Source organism: Callorhinchus milii, unplaced genomic scaffold, assembly GCF_018977255.1.
Source record: "Callorhinchus milii isolate IMCB2004 unplaced genomic scaffold, IMCB_Cmil_1.0 Scaffold2, whole genome shotgun sequence".
Lineage (NCBI taxonomy): Eukaryota > Metazoa > Chordata > Chondrichthyes > Chimaeriformes > Callorhinchidae > Callorhinchus > Callorhinchus milii.
In genome coordinates this window covers 48,703,742-48,728,453 of record NW_024704743.1, presented here as the reverse complement: position 1 = coordinate 48,728,453, position 24,712 = coordinate 48,703,742, and the positions used below count along the sequence as shown (strand labels likewise).

Below are 24,712 nucleotides of genomic sequence, written 5' to 3'. Positions count from 1 at the left end.
TGGCTCCCGTGCATCCATGGAGGGAGATGCTGTCAGCGTCTCATACCTCGGGTGCTGATAGCATCTCCCTCCATGGATGCACTCCAAATCTCACAGAGCCAATATGGAACCTCGGTGTCCTGTTCAACCCTCACTGTCCTTCATACCCCACATCCATGCCAAGACCCGCTCCTCTGCCTTTCCCCACCTCCGCAACACTCACCGCAGGCCTGGCGAGATCCTCATACACACATTTGTAACATCCAGGCTCGACTATGCAAACTCCCTGCTTGTCAGCCTCCCCAACTTCTCCCTTCATAGGCTTCAGATCATCCAGAACACTGCAGCCCATGTCCTCTTCCGTACCAGGCTCCACGACCCTATCACTCGCCTCCACTGGGTTCCCATCACAGAGAATAAAGTTCAAGATCCTGGTCCTCACTTTCAAAGCCCTCCATGGCCTTGCTCTCCCCTACCTCTGTGACCCCCTAATCCCCTACTACCCTGCCCGCTCCCTCCACTCAGCGGGCTCCAGCCTGCTTCACGTCCCCGCACCTCGACTGCCCCATCATTGGCGGGCGGGTCTTCATCCACTGTGCCCCCAGCCTCTGGAACCCCATCCTGCAGGCTCTCCTGGGGGGCAGGCTGGGGGGGGCAGGCTGGGGGGGGGGGCAGGCTGGGGGGGGCAGACTGGGTGGGGGGGGGCAGGCTGGGGGGGGGGCAGGCTGGGTGGGGGGGGCAGGCTGGGTGGGGGGGGCAGGCTGGGTGGGGGGGGCAGGCTGGGTGGGGGGGGGGCAGGCTGGGTGGGGGGGCAGGCTGGGTGGGGGGGGCAGGCTGGGGGGGGGGCAGGCTGGGGGGGGGGCAGGCTGGGGGGGGGGCAGGCTGGGGGGGGGGCAGGCTGGGGGGGGCAGGCTGGGGGGGGGCAGGCTGGGTGGGGGGGCAGGCTGGGGGGGGGGGGCAGGCTGGGGGGGGGCAGGCTGGGGGGGGGGGGCAGGCTGGGTGGGGGGGGGCAGGCTGGGTGGGGGGGGGGGGCAGGCTGGGTGGGGGGGGGGCAGGCTGGGGGGGGGGGGGCAGGCTGGGTGGGGGGGGCAGGCTGGGGGGGGGGCAGGCTGGGTGGGGGGGGGGCAGGCTGGGTGGGGGGGGGGCAGGCTGGGTGGGGGGGGGCAGGCTTGGGTGGGGGGGGGGCAGGTGGGTGGGGGGGGGCAGGATGGGTGGGGGGGGGGGCAGGCTGGGGGGGGGGCAGGCTGGGTGGGGGGGGGGCAGGCTGGGTGGGGGGGGGGGCAGGCTGGGGGGGGGGCAGGCTGGGGGGGGGGGACAGGCTGGGTGGGTGGGGGACAGGCTGGGGGGGGGAGGGGCAGGCTGGGGGGGGGGGGACAGGCTGGGTGGGTGGGGACAGGCTGGGGGGGAGGGGCAGGCTGGGGGGGGGGACAGGCTGGGTGGGTGGGGACAGGCTGGGGGGGGAGGGGCAGGCTGGGGGGGGGGGGGGAGTGCTGGAGCCGGTGACAGTTTCCGGTGACGCGCTACCAGACTAACTGCCGGAAGTCAGTAGAGAGCCGCGTGAGGCGGCGCTGCTGGTGACGGTTGGTCACTGAACAGCCGCGGCCCCGCCAGAAGCACATCAAACACTCGCTGTAACCTGACCCTCCGCTCCCGGCCTTCACATGTAAATTGTTATATACAAAAAGAAAATGTGGCGACTTCTATAGACTCCCGTGGGTGCCGGAGAGAGAGAGAGAGAGAGACACACCTGGGGCCACACTTCTGTTTCCTTCCCCAATCAATCCTCAAGTCTGTGTGTGTGTTGGGGTGTGTGTGTGTGTTGGGGTGTGTGTGAGTTGGGTGTGTGTGTGTGTTGGGGTGTGTGTGAGTGTTGGGGGGTGTGTGAGTGTTGGGGGGTGTGTGAGTTGGGTGTGTGTGTGTGTTGGGGTGTGTGTGAGTTGGGTGTGTGTGTGTGTTGGGGTGTGTGTGAGTGTTGGGGGGTGTGTGAGTGTTGGGGTTTGTGTTGGGGTGTGTGTGAGTGTTGGGTGTGTGTGTTGGGTGTGTGTGTTGGGTGTGTGTGTGTGTGTGTTGGGGGTGTGTGAGTGTTGTGTGTGTGTGTTGGGTGTGTGTGTGTGTTGGGGGGTGTGTGTGGGGGCTTTGGGGTTGGACATTTGTTGTGTATTTGGGGGTCGGATAAAAGTGCCCGTCTGTGTGAGCGCTGCCCCCCCTCCCTCTCTCTGGCCGCTGCCCCCCCCCCGCTCCCTCTCTCTGGCCGCTGCCCCCCCCTCCCTCTCTCTGGCCGCTGCCCCTCCCTCTCTCTGGCCGCTGCCCCCCCCCTCCCTCTCTCTGGCCGCTGCCCCCTCCCTCTCTCTGGCCGCTGCCCCCCCCCCCGCTCCCTCTCTCTGGCCGCTGCCCCCTCCCTCTCTCTGGCCGCTGCCCCCTCCCTATCTCTGGCCGCTGCCCCCCCCCCGCTCCCTCTCTCTGGCCGCTGCCCCCTCCCTCTCTCTGGCCGCTGCCCCCTCCCTCTCTCTGGCCGCTGCCCCCTCCCTCTCTCTGGCCGCTGCCCCCCTCCCTCTCTCTGGCCGCTGCCCCCCCCCCTCTCTCTGGCCGCTGCCCCCCCCCCCCTCTCTCTGGCCGCTGCCCCCCCCCGCTCCCTCTCTCTGGCCGCTGCCCTCCCCCCCCCGCTCCCTCTCTCTGGCCGCTGCCCCCCCCCCCCTCTCTCTGGCCGCTGCCCCCCCCCCCTCCCTCTCTCTGGCCGCTGCCCTCCCCCCCGCTCCCTCTCTCTGGCCGCTGCCCCCCCCCTCCCTCTCTCTGGCCGCTGCCCCCCCCCCCCGCTCCCTCTCTCTGGCCGCTGCCCCCCCCCTCCCTCTCTCTGGCCGCTGCCCCCCCCCCCCCGCTCCCTCTCTCTGGCCGCTGCCCCCTCCCTCTCTCTGGCCGCTGCCCCCCCCCCCCCCCTCTCTCTGGCCGCTGCCCCCCTCCCTCTCTCTGGCCGCTGCCCCCCCCCCCCCGCTCCCTCTCTCTGGCCGGTCATTTCCCCCTTTGTTCCTCAGCTTGTGGGCAGCTGTGGGGCTGACACGAGCAGCGGGAGGAAAGGGCTCTCGGCCTCTCTGCTCTCACGGTGGCTCTGCTGTCCGCGCCTCCCCGTGTTGGCAAAAGTAAGATGTGCTGCTTGAAGAAGTATTTCACAGAAGGACTCATCCAGTTCACTGTACTCCTGAGTTTAGTCGGAGTCCGCGTGGATGTGGACTCCTACCTGGGCTCCCCTCGGCCTCTCCTGGGCGAGATCATTTTGGGCCAAAGTTCCGCTTACACCCAGATCCCGTTCCACAGCCTGAGGGACACCCGGAGCGGCAGCAGCCTGCACCCCAAGTGCTCGGACCTGGACTATTATTTCACGGCCAGGAGGCTTCTGAGCCAAGTGCGCTCCTTGGATCGGCTCCGGATCCCACGCACCGAGGTGAACGCCTGGTTCGCCCACCGGGATACGGAGGATCCCAGCGACGGGCAGCAAAACCTTGACCCGCTGAGCGGTGCCGGCGGCCCGGGGGGAGGCGGTGACGGCGCGGGTGGCGAGAGCGACAATACCCGAGCAAACCTCGACTGTGAGCCGGTGGAGAGCCTCGAGGCGGTGGCCGCACCAAATGCAAGTGAACTCACAAAAGAGGTAGCGTCCTGTGTTCAGTTCAATACGAGCATTGTTACACAACCCATCGCACATTAACAAGAAGCTACTTACTTTCATTTTAGTTTTTTTCGTCATGTGCATTTTGAAAGTATGGATTAAATTGCGGAAGGTTTGCTCGTTTTACATGCCGGTATTTTGGGGGAAACGCGTGCTAAATCACGTTGCATCCCGAACTCCTTTCTCCCCGTGTTATAAATGGTTAATTTAGTTGATAAAAGTGTTGTTATTATTTTGGTGTGCATCTGTATGCCTTAGTTATTATGATGGGGTAAGTGCACACTGCAGCTTTGTTATTGCACATGTTGGTAACTGGGAAATTATTGAAATCTGCGAGGTGCTTAGGTTTCTTTCTTTAAAAAAAGCTTATAAACGAGCGGATCATGTAATAAACTCTACAGAATATTGTGGCTTCCATCAACTTTCGATTTCGGTTCATCATAAATTGGAACAATAAATCTTTGTGTGGAAACCCCCATGAAGCAAGCTGAGAACAACTATTGAATTGGAATTCGGACTGGGTAGCAGTTGGGGGAGGGATGGAGGAGATAAATAGTTTAATTTGTGTGTGGGGGGTGTTGCACTCATCTACTCAAGGGGTCTATACAAAGTGACATTTTTAATTTTAATATGAAATAATTACTTGATGAATACCAGGTGCAACAATTTGGAGTTATTTTACAGTGAATGGCCAAGCTACACCTAAAAATGCAATGAACTGCACCTAGTGGGATACTATACTGGGATAGCAGCGTTTTGTATGTATATTGAAAACCTAAGACTGTCTGTCTATTCAAAAGGTAGTGAGTGACATGTGCTGGAGATAGCAGTGTGCCCATGAAGCTATCTGCTATCTTGCCCAAGTAGCCATTCTTAATGTACAAACCAAGACACTGAGTGATTGCATTGTTCTTTGACAGTGGGGTATTATTAATCCATCAGGTTATAATAATAATCCTTGCATTTGATATAGCGCTTTTCACATCTTCTAGACGTCTCAAAGCGCTTCACAGAATATGCTGTAAAGTGAATTGACCGTATATTTGTGGGTGAAAGTTATGTTTCTAAGAACAATATTTCATTCCTTCGTTATAGTGAACAAGTTACCTGAATTATCAGCATCCTTTTATAATTTTGAAATCTGCAAATAGGTTACTTAGCATGATAAAATGAAAAGTACTTAGCCAAACCAGTTCATGTTGCCAGAGTTTAATGACTGAAAGCTGGAAATGTATTGCCTGGATAAATGTTGGTCTAGTTGCATTTAAACCTTAAAGAAGTTTGTGATTAATAAGAGTGTTCCTTGTAATTGATTATAGACTCGAGAGCCTTAATAAAACAACAAATTGCATTTCTATAAATGTCTTTCACATCGAGGGAATGTTACTTTGATATGTCTCAAAGAGCTTACCAGAGTTTTCGGTAGAGTATGTATTTGTAGCCAATTGTGCACAACAATGTCCCACAAACAGAAGGAGGTGAATGGCTAAATGAAGAATTATTGATTACGACCCTGGGAGAATCTCCCTTCTCTTTTCAATTACTTTAGTGGGTTCTTTAATATCCACTTGAAGAAGCAAGTAAGACCTCAGATTAAAGCCACATTCAAAGGATAGAACTGGCAACAACACAGTGCAATACTGCCTAAACCATATATGCTCCAAATCCCTGAGGTGGTATTTAAAGCACAATTTTCTGACCCAGAGTCGAGAGTGCTACCAACAGAGCTAGACAGACCCATGATAGTGTAAAGAATAGTCCTTTTAGATTCCGGGCCATTGCTTTCCCTCTTGTGGTATTCCTAGCCTTGTTCAAGGTCAGCACTTTTGGGGTCCAGTGGGGAACTTTAATGTGTGAAACTTGCCATTATTTTTTCCGACAGTGGGCCAAATGGTCTACTGTGCTGTAAACCTTTGGTCATTCCGGAGAAAAAAAGCACAGGTTATAATGCACAGCACATGAAAACCAACAGGATGCAGTTTACAGCAGATTAAAAAATATTTCTGCATAGCAGGCAATATTATAAGCAAGCTTAATTTCTACAAATATGTAATTATCTGTAATAACTATTGTAGTTACATTTTTAAAATTTAAAAAGGTAGATTGTTTTACACATTACTGAACAAAAGAAAGCTTGTAGTGCATTGAAATCCAAGAAGCTAAATCAATATTGTACAGGAAATCCACTCCAGTGCCTAATCAATCAGCATCTCTATGAACTATTTGAGTTTCTAATCCAAGTAATTCTAATGCAAGTCTAAGCTTCTAATGCGTTTTGCCCACAAAAATACAGTCAATTCACTTTACAGTACTGTGAAGTACTTTGAGATGTCTCGAAGATGTGAAAAGCGCTATATCAAATGCAAGGATTATTATCATTGTATATTAAGTAGTAAATTGATCGCCACCAATATTTTAGCAAATAAACACATCAATTAGTACTGAGACATGCAATAGTTTGATTACCGGGGTCTTCTTGAATTAGATGACCTTTAGTCAGGTTGGCTTACAGTATCATAATTGTCATTATCACCCTAGATATGTTGAGAGCAAGAGGTGAAAATAATCAACAACAGTTAATGAGAACTCTGACTTTGTGTGGAAAAGATCAGACAATAAATAATTCCTGTGAAGCAAAAAATTTGGGCGTACATTACACCACGGCGAGAAATCCCAGACCTGCCCATTGCACCTGTTCCCCAGTTCCCAGTGTTCTCATTGCAGCCATAGATTGAATTTGTCACGTGACAAATGTAATTGCTTCCGACTGCAATCAGTTTTTCCACCTTCCGTATCTCCCAAATCTCTGACTGTTATTTCATATTGACTTGATACTAAATTTAAAAGTTCCATCAAATCTTATTGATAAGCTTTCTCCCATCTTGCTGCTACAAATTTTTGTATAGCCAATTCTTCCTCTTCTCTTCCTCTCCCCCCCACAGAATGTATTGTTTTTATTCTACTGGGTTTTAACGGTGGTGGTTATTTTGATATCTCTCCTAAGAGGCCTGCTATACACATTACAACAAGCGCAATCCTCCCTAGCAACGGCGCAAGCCAGCGTTTGAACCTCGAACCTCTCTGTTCCATTTATTTCTTGAATAAATTTGTGGAGCAATTACAAAATGCCCGAAGATAGTTAATGAAACAACAACAAGATTACATTTGTATAGCGCCTTTCATGTCGGGAGGACATCCCAAGGCACTAATGAAACATTATTACATAATAAGCAATTGTCAAACTTTTGGGCAGAACTTGTGCTGGGTGTGACCTGAATCATTGGCAGTAATAGACAGCTACTGCATGCAAGAATTATACTGCATGATATGAAAAAAACTACATTTTAAAGCTTCTGACTCTGTAAACTTATACAATGTTATGTTGTTGGGTGGATCCCATAGAGCTGGAGAAATAACTGAGGAAGTGCTGTCTTGGTCCTGATTCATATCTTTTTACTTTATTCTTAAAGCTTTCACAGTAAAATCTGCAGTATTGCTACACTGAATAGCTGGGCAAAAAAACACTCGGGCACCAGGTGGTTAGTAAAGCTTTTTGTGAAAGGCAATGTTAGAGTTCACTGGATGCTGCTGTCTCCAGGTGTACAACTTTTCTGTAGTTCTCTTACCACTCTCCCAGCTCAGTACATAGCAATTTGTTTTAAATCTAATTTGTTTTAAAGCACCATTGCCATTGGTGCTTCTATTGGTGGCAGGTCTGCAATACACCATTAGCTTCAAATTAAATGGACAACAGTATGAATGTATTTAGTGCAAAATTGGTGTTTGTATGTCTTAGAAAGAAATTCCAACTACATTAGGTGTTGTGTATAAAATTGCTTGCTTAGAGCATGTTGGTGACTCAATGAATACATGCAGTTTACGACTATTTTGTGATCAGTAAGCTAATCTTAGTTAAATTCATTCTCCAAATGAAATTTGGCTCATCATTCCTACATGAGTCATTTCATTTCTAATTGATTTCCTGTAAAATGTGTTTAAGTGTCTAAGTTGCTTACCATTTCCATTAAAGCAGAATATTGAAGCCATTGACCTTAAGTCTAACACAGTCCTAACCTATACAATTGACAATACACACATCTGGGGAAAAAAAACATTTGCACCTATTGACATAATGGTACAGTTGGCAAACACTTTGTGAAACGCATTATATGTGTCTTCTTAGTTCGGTTAGTAGCACTCTCGCTTAAGAGTCAGAAGGTTGTGGGTTCAAGCTCCACGTCGGTACTTGGAACTTGAAGTCTAAGGTGACACTCCAATGTAACAGTGTGCTGTATTCTTGGAGGTGCCATGCTTCGGATTAGATTTTAAACCGAGGTCCTGTTTGCTTGTTCAAGTGGATAAAGAACCCAATGTGCCATTTGAAATGAGAGAGTTTTTCTCGGTGTCCTGGCTAACAATCCTCCAAAATAAAATGGTGACTCACTTCATGGCTGTTTGTGAGACATTTCCACGTTTGCCCATAAAAAGTCATTCCACTTTACACTATAGCCTCTTCCTCCACTCACTCCTCGAGCCCCTGCAGTCTGGTTTTCACCCTGCCCACAGCACAGAGACAGCGCTTGTCAAAGTTAGAAATGACCTTCTCTCTATTTGTGACCAGGGATCCCTCTGTCTCCTCGTCCTCCTGGATTTCTCTGCCGTGTTCGACACAGTCAACCACGCCATCCTCCTCCATTGGCTCTCCTCCTTAATCTACCTTAGTGGGACTGCACTTGCATGGTTCGAGTCCTACTTAACCATCCGCCTCCATTTCATCTCATCAAATGTTTTTCCTCCCTCCCCTGCCAGGTCACCTGCGGGGTACCCAGGGCTTCATCCTTGGCCCTCTTCTTTTCTTTTCTATATGCTCCCTCTGGGCGATGACACACAAATCTACTTTGGCTCCTCCAGTACCAACTCCAGGTACATTGATGTTTTATCAGTTTGTCTGGCAGACATCAGGGCCTGGATGAGTGTAAACTTCCTGCAGCTGAATATGGCCAAGAGTGAAGCCATACTCCTTGGCTCCTGTCAACTTCTTCACTCCTGTGGATCTAAACTCCTCAACCTCCCTGGGCTCTCACTCAGACATACCGAACCAGTGCGCAACTTGGGCGTCCAGTTTGACCCCCAGCTGTCCTTCATCCTCCACATCTGGTCCCTGACCAGGACCGCTTTTTTCCACCTCCACTACATTGCCCGCCTCTGACTGTACCTTACCCCAAATGCAGCTGAAACCCTCGTACATGCGATTGTTACCTCCCGATCGGATTACTCCCAATGCACTTCTCGCCAGTCTCCCCAGCTCCACCATTCAAAAGATCCAACTCATTCAGAATTCTGCCGCCCGCATACAAACTCCGTACCCACATCTCACCAGTTCTGGCCAGGCTTCACTGGCTCCCCATCACCAAACGGATCGACTTCAAGGTCCTCACACTCCTGTTCAAATCCATTCACTCCTGCCACCTCCCTACCTCTCCAAACTCCTCACTTCTCAATCCACCAACCGGTGCCTCCGCTCAACTGGAACCTGCTTCCTGCTCGTCCCTCGCACCCTCTGCCCACCATCGGAAGTCATGCTTTCAGCCACCATGCCCCAGAACTCAGGAACACTCTCTCTCAATCTCTCCGCCTTGCCCCCACTCTCCCTCTTTCAAGTCCTGCCTGAAAACTTTCCTCTTCGACCGTGCTTATGGGCACGTTCCCCCACCTCAGCGTCAGGCTTCGCCGCTGTTAAGCGCTCTGAGATGCTCCACTGCGTGGAGGGCACTATATAAGTGCAAGTTGTTGTTGAAGCCCAACGTGAGAGAATTATCATTATGTCATTGTAAATTGTCGTGAAGTAATTAAATGACTTCTCTCCACTGTCAAACTGGGCTCAAATGTATTAATTAGATTGCAAAATCTAATGTGTGTAGGATCTTGACAAAAAAGTAAGAAATAGGCTAGTCACCGTAGAAAGTCGTGTCTTAAGCAATAGTATTGAAAAACTACTTTGTTTTGCGGTGTTCAAAGTCTTTTTAAATTGGGTACTTTAGAATTTTCCAGAAGATATATGACACTTTATTTGATAAATTGAAATATATAACTAACTTTGTTATATTTTTTCTGGCAAAATAATCTTGTCAATAGCTCCTTCCTTGCTGGAGAATTGCTTTGCCCTTTGATCTATGCCATGACATCGTCTTTGTTCTGTGTAATTCTCCTACATAGTGGTAAACCTAACAGCTATTTTAAGTTTTCTGGCCATCATTTTAAGACGAGTTTAAATGTGAGAATTTTGCTGATGTTGAAATTCTTGAGCTTCTTTACTGCTTTGTGTTGTAAATTAATTACTGTCTTATCATTGCTGTGTGTTTAATACACAATGACCTTGATAAAATTTGAGTTATACTTCACTTGGAAGTTTCATTTTCGTTTTTGTAATATTTTGTCCTTCCATATGTCCTGAAATGAAACCCCTGATAGGTCAACACCAAAGCATCTATGGCAGTGTATCTGCACCAATGGCTGGATTAGTTGGAGCTTCACTGGCTGGCTTACTTAATTGAGACCACACCATTGTCATTTCTGAAATTAATATTTATGTAAAGTACAACATTTGCCTCAAGTCAGTCAAAATTCTAAAGCAAATGAAGTGTATCAATTATTAAAAATAGGAAGAGGTAAAATTTAAGTTTTAGAAGTGTTATTAAAATGGGCATGATTTTTAGTGACTTGATGGCAGGCTCAGATTACATATATTAATGTTTAGGTGCAGTGGGTTGGTTCCACATGTTATTGTAGTCACACAAGCCGCTCATGTGGAAGTAATTTATTGGATTCTATTGCAACCTCTAATTTCAATTATTTTGTGTTATGGTAATGGTCAAAGAAACAATTTCACTTCAATTCTTTTAACTTTTCAAAAATTACTTCATTGCTTACTATTTCCAGTAAAACAGAATTCTGAAGTGATTAACTTAAAGTCTAAACCAATCTTGACAACAACAACAAATCACATTTGTATAGTGCTTTTCACATCAGGAGGATGGCCCAAGATGCTGGACAGTCCGGGATTTGGACCTGAGCTGGGGATTGGGATCAGGAGAGTGGGAGGGCAGGGAGGGAAGGGGTAGGAGGGTAACCGAAGGTGTGGTCGAAGAGCAGGGTCTTGAGGTGGGCCTTGAAGGAAGTATGAGAGGGATCGAGACAAAGGGACTGTGGGATGGAGTTCCAAAGGATGGGAGCATGGTCATGAATATGTAATATCCTAAATTTGTTGAAATGTTGGTTTGTTTTTTAAAATGGATTTTTAAATGATTTTTGACGTACAGCATTTCCCAGCATTGCACAGTGGATTGTTTTTATATACAAAGAGTATTAACTGCAAAAATACTGGTAGAGATTGTATAAGCCTTGGTGCTGAACTTGTTTTAGAAACAGCTCAAACCTGTAATGGTGGGAATTCTGATAGGATGAGTTCAAATAGTTCAAATAAATACTATCTATTTGAATGTCTTGGAACTCCCCTGAGATTGGATGTGAAAACAGCCCTCTTTGTTTTCTCCTCCACCCGGTTAAAAATTAAGTTCCTATATCGAGAATGTCATCTCTCTTACCATTGTAAGCAGTCCAACATCACCTGATAGGTTTTACTGAATAAATGAATATAATCACTGAACAAAAATATAAAACATTTAAGGCATGGTTAGCCATGTTATAGATGTTGTGTATATTGTGCCAATCAACTGGTCCTGCTATTCATTAGTATTGGTTTGGCAAGACTAGACTCAGGTTTGCTCAAACAGTGTATTCCAGTAAGTTCTGTTTATACAATATTAAATGAGTGATTGCGTGAGTAATCCAAATGGGCATTAAGCATTAATTCACTTCCATTTGCGACGAGCATGCTGAACACTTGCCACCAAAGATGGTTCATTAAAGCAGCGTTGTCTAGTGTGTTCAATTACTGTAGTTTGGCATCACATCCGTTGAGTAGCATTAAGAAGGCATTACGGAGAATTATAAATAAAACTAAATTATAACAATCCTTAAATTTGATACAGTGCCTTATGTTGACAGTGTCTCAAAGTGCTTTACAGACTTTATTATGACTGTGTATTTGTAGACAAACCTGGCAGTCAATTTGCACACAGCAATAAGCCACAAAGTATAAGACCAATTTTATCTGGGGGATTGATGACTAGGACACTGGGATAAACTACATTTTTTTCGATTTGTTGCCGTTGGATCTTTAACATCCACAAGAACAAGCAGGATTAGACCTTGGTTTATCATCCCATCTGAAGAATGCCACCTCTGGCAATGCAAAAATATCCAGTTACTACACTTAAAGTAAATCCTGTGCAGCACTTTGACGCAACTTCCCATTGTGAAAGGTGCTGTATCAAATGAAAGGAATATTTTATCGATCTACTGCCTCTCTGCAGTGTCCAAATTTTACTTCTCACTTTACTCAGTGGGTCTCCAGCAGTAACTCAATCTAATTGTTGTTACAGAAAGTTATTATTGCGGCAGGGTGGCTTTGTGTACTGAAAAGTTTTATGATTCTAATTCAGACCCAATCTTTTAAGATTGAGCGCAAATTTCCTTCAGCTGAACGTTGACAAGACGGAAGCCATACTCTTTGGCTCTTGTCAACGTCTAAAATCTCACGGCTCTCACCTCTTCCACCTACCTGACCTCCCACTAAAACTCTCCAAACCCGTACGCAACCGAGGCGTCAGGTTCGACCCCCAATTATCCTTCCTCCCCCACATACGGTCCCTCACCAACACCGCCTTCTACCACCTCTGACGCATCGCCCGTCTCCGCCAATACCTCTCCCCAAAAGCCGCTGAAGTCCTGGTCCATGCCTTTGTCACCTCTCGGCCTCCCTTCGACTACCATCCATAAAATGCAAATCATTCAAAACCCTGCCACCTGCATTCTCACCCGCACGAAACTCCCCTCCCCGATCCCCCAGTCCTTGCCAGACTGCACTGGCTGCCTATCCTAGAGAGGATCGATTTCAAGATCCTCACCCTTGTATTCAAGTCTCTGCACCCCCCTACCTCTCTGACCTACTCTCTCCTCAAAACAGTACCCGTTGCCTTCGTTCCTCCGGGCCTGGCCTCCTCTTCCCCCGAGTCCTCCGCTCCACCCTTAGTGGCTGTGCCTTCAGCCACTATGCCCCGAGGCTCTGGAACTGCCTTCCTCACTCCCTTCATCTCGCTCCCTCCCTTCCCATTTTCAGGTCTCTGCTGAAGACCTTTCTTTTCGACCGTGCCTTTGGTCACCTTCCCCCCCCTCCTCCGGCATGGTCCCGGGATCCAGAGTGTAAAGCACTCTGAGACGCCGTCTGGCGTGGAGGGTGCTATATAAATCCAAGTTGTTGTTGTTCTTGTCCACCCCACCTTCCCCGACGCCCAGCTCAAGTCCGTAATCTGTCTGTCCAGTGCCTTGGGACGTCCAACGGGCGTGAAAGGCGCTTTTCAAATGTAATTTTGTTATTTTCAGTAAAAATGACCTATTCTCCTGGGAAGTGTAACTTTAGTTTTTCTTAAATTAATCCTGGATTTAACTTTTTAAAGTTAAAAAATAAGAAAAACTGAAATGCTTCGCAACCACGATTACAGTACAACCTTCAAGTCAATAGAGGAATCCTTCTTTCCCTGTCACTGCCTACAGAATCTTTAAAATGCAGCTGTTGAACTGTTTTCAAATGCATCCAGTTGTCACTTTCCTATCTTTCACCAGGGAATTATCGTGGGTGGAGTTAAAATAATAGTCTTGTTATGTTTCTGTTCAACTCTTAGGCAGCAGCTTTAACATATGTCATTGCATTTCAAGCTCTTCTCTTATTGGGAGGATTGATTTGCCTTGGTTAGAAATAAGCCAATTGTTACTTGATAGGATTTAATAATTACAATAAATTGTAGCTTTACCTAGAAATGGGTCTCTTTATTTTACAAACTTTTAAAATTTCATAGTAACAACAATAGTAAAGGTGTACTGACAACTCAACTCTGTAATGATCATGAACACTTTTCAGTTATAACCATTATCTGTCCTTCTTATCCCACATTCGGGCCCTGACCGCAACTACATTCCTCCACCTCCGCCACATTGCCCGCTCCTGACCCTACCTCATCCCAAATGCTGCTGAGACCTTCAACCACGTCTTTGTCATCTTCTACCTCAACTTCTCAAATCCACTTCTTGTTGGTCTCCCCAGTTCTTCCATTCAGAACGTCCAGCTCTTGCAAAACGCTGCTGCTTATGTCCTCACCCTACCAAACTCTGGATGCCCATCATTCCAACCCTTGCCAGGCTCCACTAGTTATCTAGCATCTCCCTACCTCTTTGAACTTTTCGTATCTCACTCCTCTGTCTGCGCCCTTCACACAGATGCCACTGCACCTCTGTGGGTCCTCCACCACCATTGATGACCATGCCTTCAACTACAATGCCCATAACCTCCAGAACTCCCTGCCTCAAGTGCTCTGTCTTGCCCCTTTAAATCCCAGCTTAAAACCTACCTCTTCAACTGTGCCAATGTCACCTCCCACAACTCCTTTGCTTGGCATTCAACCCCACTACTGTGCAGCTTTACGAGATGCTATCCTGCGTATTGGTGCTATATACACGCACAAAATATCCAGTCAATTCACTTTACAGTATATTCTGTGAAGTGCTTTGAGACGTCTCGAAGATGTGATAAAGCGCTATATCAAATGCAACGATTATGCTTTGTTCAACATTTGACTCCTTGATTTGGCAATTGCATTTGAACTCTCCTAGACAGTCTAGAGGTGAGAATGATTGCAAAAGCTGATATGGGAGACCTCAAGAATGTATTGCAGCATGGATTCTAAGAGGATAGCTGCTTCACCTACCCTGTAATACACGTTCTGTTCAAGTCCTGTGGCTCACTAGTTAGAGAGCTCGCCTCACAAGTGACAACGGCAGCCACAGCAGTGTCCTACAAACAGTCGTGGATTGAGTGATCAAATTATTATTATTTTTTTGAAGGAATTCTTATCCCCGGAAAAGCGATCCGCCAATTGACTAGCAGCAGGGTTCCACTTACTGCTAGGTAAACAGAGGCATGTGGAGTAAGGAAACTTGCCCAACGTTTCACTCTTTGAAGTTTTATGTACCATTTCTCTGATGAATTCTCTCCTGGATTGTGGTGGAGTGGAACTTGTCTTTATAGTTATTTAAACATCACTCCCTGGACCAGTGTTACTAAAAGGTAATAAATAATTTTAATATTACATCCATGAAACAAGCAAATTTAGCAGTTCTGTCTCCATCTCCACCCACACTCTCATGCTCATCCTCACCTCCAATGCCAACTGCGAGGCAATGCTGGACTTCCTTGAAACCAAAGTTGAGGGGATCTGCTCAGGTGCCTCTGCCCTTCTGTCTACTCCCCTTCCCCATCTCCCCCTCACACCCGGGCCCCTACCCATCCCTCCCTCCACACCTTTGAACCTGTCTCCCACTCCTCTTTTACGGGACGGCCGTCATCACTCTTATCCTTAAAAAACACTCCCTGCATCCATTCCTGCTCTCTAACTACCACCCCATCTCCAACCTCCCTTTCCTTTCTAGTTGTTGCTTCGCTCCTTCCTTTCCCACCACTCCCTTCATGAACCCCTCCAATCGGGTTTCCATGCTGCTTACAGCAACAGCTCTGGTTAAAGTTACAAATGACATTCTGTCCATCTGCGACCAGGGCTCCCTCTGCCTCCTCGTCCTCTTTAACCTCTCTGATGTCTTTGATACCATTGACACTCTATCCTCATCCACTGTCTCTCCTCTCACCTCAACATTCATGGTTCTTGAATGGTCCAGATCGCACCTCTCACACCGTCTCCACTTCATCTTCACAAATGGTTTCTCGTCTAGCCCCTGGACAGTCTCGTGCGGCGTTCCTCAGGGCTCTGTCCTTGGTCCCCTCCTCTTCAATATCTATATGCTCTCTCTTGGTGACTTCAGAAGACATGGGGTCAACTTCTTGTAGCTCAGTGGAGTCCTGTAACTCAGTGGTTAGAGCACTCGCTTTGCAAGTGAGAGACCTGAGTTCAATCCAGGCAGAGCGAAACCTTGGGCAAGTTTCCTTACTCCACACAGAGCCTAATAATAATCCCTCCAAAACCCAAAACAATAATAAATTGGTCATTTTCAATCTACGACTGTTTGTGGGACATTGCTGTGCGCAATTGGCTGCCGCGTTCGCCCACAAATATACAGTCAATTCACTTTACAGTGTGTTCTGTGAAGCACTTTGGGACGTCCTCCCGACGTGAAAAGCGCTATATCAAAATGCAAGGATTATTATGCAGATGATACTGAACTATATCTGTCTGCCTCTATCCTTGACTCCAGGACCACTGCTGTCCTGACAGAATGTCTATCAGACATCAAGTCCTGGATGATGAGACCTAACTTTCTTTATTTGAACGTCAACAAGAGGATTGGCTCCATCAACGCCTCCACACCTCAGGCACTGACAGCATCATTATCCCAAGATGGCACACTCCACCTTGCTAAGCCAGTCTGGAGCCTTGGCATCTTGTTTGACCCTCAACTATCCTTTCTAGCCCACATCTGTGCCATGACCCGCTCTGCCTTTTCCCATCTCCGCAACATCGCCCGGCTCCGCCACTATCTCACACTGCAGGCTGCCAAACCCCTCATACATGCCTTCATAATATCCAGGCTTAACTATGCAAACTCCCTGCTTGTCGGCCTTCCCAACTGTTCCCTCCATAGGCTGCAGATCATCCAGAACTCTGCAGCCCGCATCCTCTCCTGCACCAGGCTCAGTGACCCTACCATCCCCATCTTCGCCCGAGTCCGCTTCAAAATCATGGCTTCACCCCCCCCCCCCCCCAACTCTATGACCTCCTAACCTCAACTTGCCCGCTCCCTCCCCTCAGCGGGCTCCTACCTGCTTCATGTCCCCTGCTTCACCTGCCCCACCAATGGCGGGCGGACCTTCAGCCACTCTGCCCCCACTCTCTGGAACTCTATCCCGCAGTTCCTCCACCTCGCCACCCCCCACCCTTGCCTCTTTGAAGACCCATCTCAAGACTCTCTGCTTTGATCACCCTCCTTGTCCGCTACTCTCCACCCTCCCCAATCCTGACCCCAGCTCGAGTCCGAAGCACCAACTGTCCAGAGCCTTTGGACGTCCTCCTGACGTGAAAGGTACTATAAATGTAATTTTGTTGTTGTTGTGCTACCATTCGTCACCTAGTTATTAAAAGTTGTTTATGTAACATCTGTCCAACTACTTTGTTACACTACAAATATACCAATCCAGTTGCTCTGAGAATATTTATGCTGAATAGGAGATCTTCTGTGCTCCTAATTTCTTGTAAACCATAGGTATTGCAGCTGTTATACTCAGGACAGTTACCAATTCTTATTTAAAATATTGACCAAAGGGCAGCGTAATTGATTTTAGCCTGAAAACTTTCCTCTTTGATTGTGCATACACCACCTCCCCCTGGCTCGGAGTCAGGCTCCGCCACTGTTATGCGCTCTAAGACCCTATCCTATGTGGAGCGTGCTATATAAGTGCAAGTTGTTGTAGTCTACTGGCATTGGTAAATATAGGATTGATGTGTTCTGTTGGTTCCCTTGCCTGCAGAAGCAATATGTCACAGGGAGAGCTCAAAAGCGAAGGAAATCTTAAATTACCAAACAAAACGTATACATTGACCTAAAGCTGTTTTTAAAGAATATTAATAATGCTGTTATCACCCACTTCTCAAGATACACTGCCCTCCCTGATACTTCCATGTTCTCAAATTACTTACCTATCTCTAAACTTTCCTCTCCAAAGTGTTGGAATGAGTTGCTTCCCAGATTCGATCTTTCATTTCCCAGAACGTCCTCTTCTGCCCAAGACTCCCCTGGTCAAAGTAACCAATGACATTCTTCGGCCTCTGTGGTCAGGCTCTCTCTACCTCCTCTCTGCTGCCTTCTATTGACCACACTGATTTTCTCTTATCTCACCTCTTTGCTACATCTTCATACTTGTGCCCTATTCTGGTTTCACTCCTACCTATTTCCACTGTCTATTCAACAGCTTCACCTCCCGCCCCTGCACAGCCACAAGATCCATCCTCGGTACTCTCCTTTTCACTACCAATATGCTCCCACTTGGTGACATCATCATAATAATAATAACATCATCTGCAGATATGGGGTTCCCTTGCACATGTATGCAGAATACACCCAGCTCTATCTCTCTGACATGAAATCCTAGACGAGCTCTTAACTTAGTTAAACATAGACAAGACCAAACTCTCCTACTCGGCTTCTGTCAGTGCTTTCTCATCTCAGGCACTGACAGCATTAACCTGCTTGGGGACCCCAGAGTAATTGTTGGGGTACTGCTCAAGTTTAACCAGCTAAGACCTTTAAGTAAATAGTACATATATACAGGGTGACCAAAAAGTTGACACATTGTCTTAAAAAATATATAATTTCTTTAAGACTTATTAGACATTGTAATGGTATCACAACTTTTTGGTCACCCTGTATTAATGCATTATCTGTACTTAACATTCTGTTGCAACCACACATAAAGATTGCTGTATAAAGGCAAGTTGTAGCAAATGATTACTTTAAAACACCTTGATTTTGAAACAATTACATTTGCTGTGCAATACGATTTGGACAAGAAAACTGCAGATGTTAACACTGAGTATAAATGTAAAATTGTAAATCTGTTTAAACATCTGCATTTACAAACAATCTGTATCATTTGTTCTCTAGGATATTGATTTGATCGATGTTCTTTGGAGGCAAGATGTAGATTTGGGGACAGGATGTGAGGTGGTGGGTTACAATTATCGAAACAAAGAAAATGAGTGTGGAAAATTAAAGGAGAAAGGTGATCTGGAAAAAGACCCTGAGAATGGTCAACAGGAGACCAGAGATTATCCAGCCCATTTATCAACTTGTGACGAGGATATCGGGATCTCTGAGCAGCAATCTGAAGTAAGTTATAAGTGCTGTCCTTTTTACTTAGAAAATATGTACATTTATTCTTGTTAACCAAAACAATCCAGTTTCTTAATGCAGGTGTTCAATGAGCATCATCATGTATTTGATAAAGGTAGGTTGATCATGGGTGATCAATGGACTTTATTTGTATGAATATTTGGTATTTGATAAGGTTTTGCAGAAAGATTTAATTCAGGAGCATGAAAATGTGCGTGCGCTTGAGTATAATAAATATATGTATATATATATAGTTGTAGTAAATTGTGATGAGCAGAGAATTGCAAAAGAATACACAAAAAATTAAGCAAAGGCCCCAGGTTCAATCTTTGTCTAAGCCTTTAGCCAATGTCACCTGGAGCTGCATAAAATTGGAGGAACTGAACAAAGTGGAGGCAATGCAATTTAATGCAGAATTGTAAAAGACATTTTATGTGGTAATAATGGAAGATGGGATTAGTTTGAAATTTGGAAGCAAGGGGGGAGAAAGGAGGAAAAAAGAAGAGGTTGAGGTTAGATGGACAGAGATTTTAGTGACCAGTTACATTTAAGGCCAGTTTTCAGATGCAGAAAATCTAATGGGATGCTAAAATTTATCATAAGTCTTACAAACTTAAGAAAGGGAATACAGCAGTTATACAGATCTCTGGTTAGACTTCAACTGGACTTAGATGCTTAATTTTAAGCATCTCATCATAGGAAAGAATTGATTAGATAGATGGGGAATGATTTCCCTCTAGTAGGGAATCCAAAATAGGGGGACATCATTTTATGGAGTTTGAGCTAATCCAGTTAAAAGTCAATTCAGAAAATATTTCTTTGCATCAAGATTTGTAATTTTTCCCCCAGAAGATTATAGATATAGAACCAATTAAGAACCACTACAAATAGTGTCTAGGATATAAATAGCTACTTTGAATAAAATATTCAGAGATAAGTACATTCAATAAAAATATTCAGGGATATTAGGAAAATCAGGGGAATGGGATTTTCAACATAGAGCTACCATGAGTTCATCAAATGGTGCACAGTACTAGGAACAAGTTGGCAAGAAGCCAGGCTTTGGTACCCCCTGAATTTGTGTTGGGGGTGTTGCTGGAGTTTAACCAGCTAGCTTGCCATTGAAGCAATGTGTAGAAAGCTTGTCATCTTGGACCACCCTACCTGTTAGGTCTTTGGTCTGTAGGGTTAACCGGAGCTGAGTGAAAAGAATCCCTGTCCTTCCAAGTACTATTGATGAGCCAGGCTGACTGATTTGTCATCAGCAGTATCCTGAGTACCTGTGGCTCAGGATCAAGACCACCACAGATATTCGGTTCTGGCCTTCTGTTGCTAAGCATGTCACCTTGGAGTCGGTTCAGCTCAATGATAGTCATTGAGGGAAGTTATGGTGGCAACTTAACAACCCAGAAGTCAAATCAGTCCAAGCCAAAATGGGGCCAATTGGTGTTAAACCCCACACGTTTGCAAGGCACTTAATAATGTCTTGTACTTTATTTGTGTCTTTAAAAATCTTCTGAATATAATAAAGGATGTTGATTTGTTACAGTAGCTTTCAATAAATTGCATGTTTTTGTTAAATTTGCAGTTGCAACCAAGACATCTGTTGGAATCCATTGCAGGCACCCATGCAATCTTGCCAAGTTCCCCTAATAATGCAATATTTGATTTACAACCAAGCACTTCACATCTGCTCTCACAGATAGACTTCTCTATAGATATGGAGCAACAATGGCAAGACTTGATGTCCATCGCTGAGCTGCAGGTGAGCAATTGTTTGGAATACAAGTGGTATAATTAATATTGTGGTCACGCACCAGAAAGTGGAGCCATGATTTCCCTCAAACCTATTATACCTCACAATGAGGAGGTGCTAAGAGAAGATCCAAATAAAACACTTCAATAGTAATTTGTAGCAACAGAATCACTTTGTGATTGTGGAATTCACTTTTCACTATCGGTTTTAATTTTAAGATGATTACCCTTCCCGCCTTGCTGAGTTCTTCTACCAGAGGAAATCGTTGTTCCCTATCTGTTCAACAATCCCCCACATAAAATTGGTCATTCACTTCATCGCTTTTTGTGGGATATTTTTGTGCACAAATTGTCTGCTGCGTTCACCTACAAATAGTCACTACGCTTTACAGTAAAATCCTGTGAAGTCCTTTGAGTTGTTTCAACATAATAATAATAATTCTTGCATTTGATATAACGCCTTATTACGTCTCCTAGACGTCTCAGTGCTTTACAGAATATACTGTAAAGTGAATTGACTGTATATTTTGTGGGTAAAACGCAGCAGCCAATTGCACACAGTGGTGTTCCACAAACAGTTGTGGATTCAGTGACCAAATTTGTATTTTTTATTTGAAGGGATTATTATCCCAGGGAAAGCTATCCTACTTGCTGCTAGGTAAACAGGTGTGTGGAGTAAGGAAACTTGCCTAAGGTTTTGCCCTTAATAGGACACTACATAAACTCCTGATAACATGACCCAGGCTTAACTTGTCACTACTACCTAAGTCACCATGCTGTCAATATCCCGGCCACTTCTCATGCAAAATGTTAACAAGGGACTCCACTCTACTGTCACTCCAGTTAACATATAACTAGTCGCAGTCTAGAAATTCTTGTAAATACTTACAATGTAAAATTGATCAGCTAACTCATCCAATAAGATGTTTTGAATCACAAGACCTCTTGCCCTATCCTGTGACTGCTGTGGGTACTTGGCGGAGGTTGGATGCGAATGCTCAGACGCTTTGCAGAGGACCCTATTGGAGGGCTGCGCCATGGCCTCCCGCCCTATCCTATGACAACCCCAACCTCCCCCGAGTGCCTTACCAGTTACCGCACCCTCTTGTGGCTGGGGAGGATCTAAATCACCCCTCCAAATAACTTCACTGAGCTCTTTTCCCTTGGAGTGACAAGTTATCCGAAGTTTACTGTATATCAAATGCAAGGTTTATTATCTTTGACAATAGCTGTGAACGTCATTTCAGGCATCATTCTGATGAATTGTTACTAGCCATTCTCAGTGGTTTGCATATTTTTCTTGATGAGGTGACCAAAACTGACTCGGTACACCAAATGAGATCTGACTAGGGATCTAAAACTGTAATAGTACTGATAATTTTGTATATGGTATAAGTGAATTTATACCTTCAAATCCTAACTGAATGCAATAATCTGTTGTGGTTAAACCTTTTGAATCTTCTTTTTTAAAAAGGGAATAACTGTAAATAATGCTGTTCAGTCCTTGTTTGGCAACAGCACAGACACTGCCATTGCAGTGCCTAACTACAATCAACACTTCTCTACAACAATCCATCATGATGCAATGCTATCTCACTCCAGCCATGCCTTCACTATTTCTAGCCCAAATGCAGACTTTTCTGAATTTTCTGATAGAAGTCTGAGTTTCAACAATTCGGTGAACTCCACTTCATCTTCATGTTCAACGAACTTGACAAGAATGCTATCCACTGAAAATTCAACAGGAACATCAACTCGAAACCTTTCTGCTTCTCTGTCAAATCTACTTGATGAAGCAATGTTGGATGAGATAAGCTTGATGACATTCACCATGGAAGAAGGATTTGAACCAATGAATACCTCTCTTGCCTCAGAAGAGCCTGAATCTGATTCTGGACTCTCATTAGATACAAGCCCTGGTTCCAGTTCTACAAACAGCTCACAGTCATCTTCCTCTTTGTCCTCTGATGAAGAAGGTGCTGTGGGTTACAGCAGTGACACAGATGTGTTGGAAGGAGCAGTTGGTGGATATCGGCCAGAATACAGTAAAATATGTCGCATGGATTATCAAGAATATTATCATTCTTTGGATTCACTTGAGCACATATATCATAATCATTCTTATAACCTCTCACCAGGTGAAATATCTTCTAGCCAAATAAACCACCAGGCTGTAGAAATGAAGAGCGTGAATGGCAAATGTAAAAGTAGCCTAGACCTGAATATTACTCGAGATGAGCAGCGAGCAAGATTGTTGAGAATTCCTTTCTCTGTTGAGGACATTATCAATATGCCAGTGGATAAGTTTACCGAGTTGCTGTCTATGTATGATCTTAATGATGCTCAAATGGCTCTTATCCGTGATATTCGTAGGAGAGGCAAGAATAAAGTTGCTGCTCAAAACTGTCGCAAGCGCAAACTTGAACGTATTGTCAATTTGGAAGATGATGTGGAAAATCTAAAAATGCAGAAGGAGAAACTTCAGAAGGATAAAATTCAGTACAACAAGTCAGTAAATCTCATGAAACAAAAACTAAGTAATCTCTACCGAGATGTGTTCAGCAGACTGAGAGATGAATATGGGAGACCTGTCTCGCCAAATCAATATTCTCTTCAGTGTGGCACTGACGGTAGTGTACTGATTGTGCCTCGCAGACTGATGTCATCTGAACAGAAACCAGACAAAAATAAAAAGGAAAATAAACACTAATGTGAAGATTTCTAGATCTCACTTAAATAACCATTTGTGTCATTCTGAGTTAGAACAGTGCTTGTTTGAGATTACTCAATGTAAAAAGGTATAACTACTAATTTCAAAAATTACATTATAGCTGTTACCCATTTGGAAAAATAATCTGTAGTGGAAAAAATCAGTTATGATTAATTTATTGTGGTCCATGATCTTTGATTATGTACTATAAAATTACTTCCTTTGTTTTGCTTCTGGTCAGAAACAAAGTCCATTACCCTGAATTGCAATGTTTTCTTGAAATTAAACTTTCAGTTTTCCTTCCTCAATTTTAACGTCCAAAGATTTTATGAATACTTGATATTTTCAGTGATAAGTCAACCTAATATCAAAACTCAGGCACATTGATGATTCAGTTGACAAAGGATTATTTCTATTATGCAGTAAAGAACAATGTTGTTTTTTTCAGATTTGAATTAAATGCAATGGGTGTGTTTGTATATTGTGGCAATTTACTCGTATGGAGGATTTTGTGTTTTGTACGCAGATTGGTTTTAGTCACTGAACACATTTTTTCATTATCTTATTGAATGGCATCAATATGTCACATAAAATGTCTTTAATTTATGGATTTAAAAAAAACTTTTGGTATTTGGTTTGTGCCGAGTGTGATGTGTCACTGCCTGTTTTTGGTTTATAAGTCCTGGAGGCTATTAAAAGAATTTACTTGGTTCTGTTTATATGGGCATTTGCAGGCAAACTGGAGTTGCTGAATAAAATGTTTTACACTTTTTATAATTTTGAGTTTGCGTATACTTTATTAGCTTGTTTCCATCTCCACCTGTTAATTTCCTTAAACTCTTCCGAGATCCTTAGTACCAAATACCTAGCAGAAAAAAGGAGTGAAAAATGCAGTGTTTTTACAGGTTTGATAAGTTATCAAATGTGTTGAAAACACCTTTATGGGTCATTTTTTAATTAGCCAGGGGTCAGGAGGTCTGACGCATGCAGAAACTGAGCACCATGCTTAAGAGTATACAATCCAGAGTTCCACACATGGGATTTTCCTGTGATTGGAGGATGTGCTCTCTCCTTTTGAGAGACATATATTGCATATCTAATGTCTTAGGGACTCAGAGTACGTGTTGGGATACTGCTGGAGTTTAACCAAATCACATAGTTTATCGCAAGTTCTCTCTGGCAAGATTTCTGATAATTGTTCAGCTAAGACCACCCTTTTCAGGGCTTTTACATAATTAATCATTCTATCCTCTTCCACCTCCTCTCACCTCAACCTTCATGGTTCTTTCCTTTCACCCAAGGGCGAAACCTTGGGCAAGTTTCCTTACTCCACATGCGTAGTAATAATCCCTTCAAAGAAAGCAGTAACAAATTGGTCGTTGGGACACTGCTGTGTGCAATTGGCTGCTGCGTTTTGCCCACAAATATAGTCGATTCACTTTACAACATATTCAGTGAAGCGTTTTGAGATGTCTAGAAGACGTGAAAAGTGCTATATCAAATGCAAGGATTATTATATTATTGTCCTTGACTGGTTCAGATCCTGCCTTTCACAATGTCTCCACTTTGTCTCTACAAACAGCTTCTCTTCCAGC

The 24,712-nt window shown here is 45.1% G+C and overlaps 1 protein-coding gene across 1 annotated transcript; it reads left to right on the top strand.

The window, feature by feature from the left end:
• The first annotated feature begins 2,983 nt into the window (after nt 1-2,983).
• Nucleotides 2,984-23,884, top strand: LOC103183179 (endoplasmic reticulum membrane sensor NFE2L1). Its single transcript, XM_007900514.2, has 4 exons — nt 2,984-3,622; nt 18,425-18,649; nt 20,241-20,417; nt 21,882-23,884. The coding sequence occupies exons 1-4, from the start codon at nt 3,119-3,121 to the stop codon at nt 23,115-23,117; spliced, it is 2,142 nt and encodes a 713-aa protein (XP_007898705.2). The 5' UTR covers nt 2,984-3,118; the 3' UTR covers nt 23,118-23,884.
• The last annotated feature ends 828 nt before the right edge of the window (nt 23,885-24,712 follow it).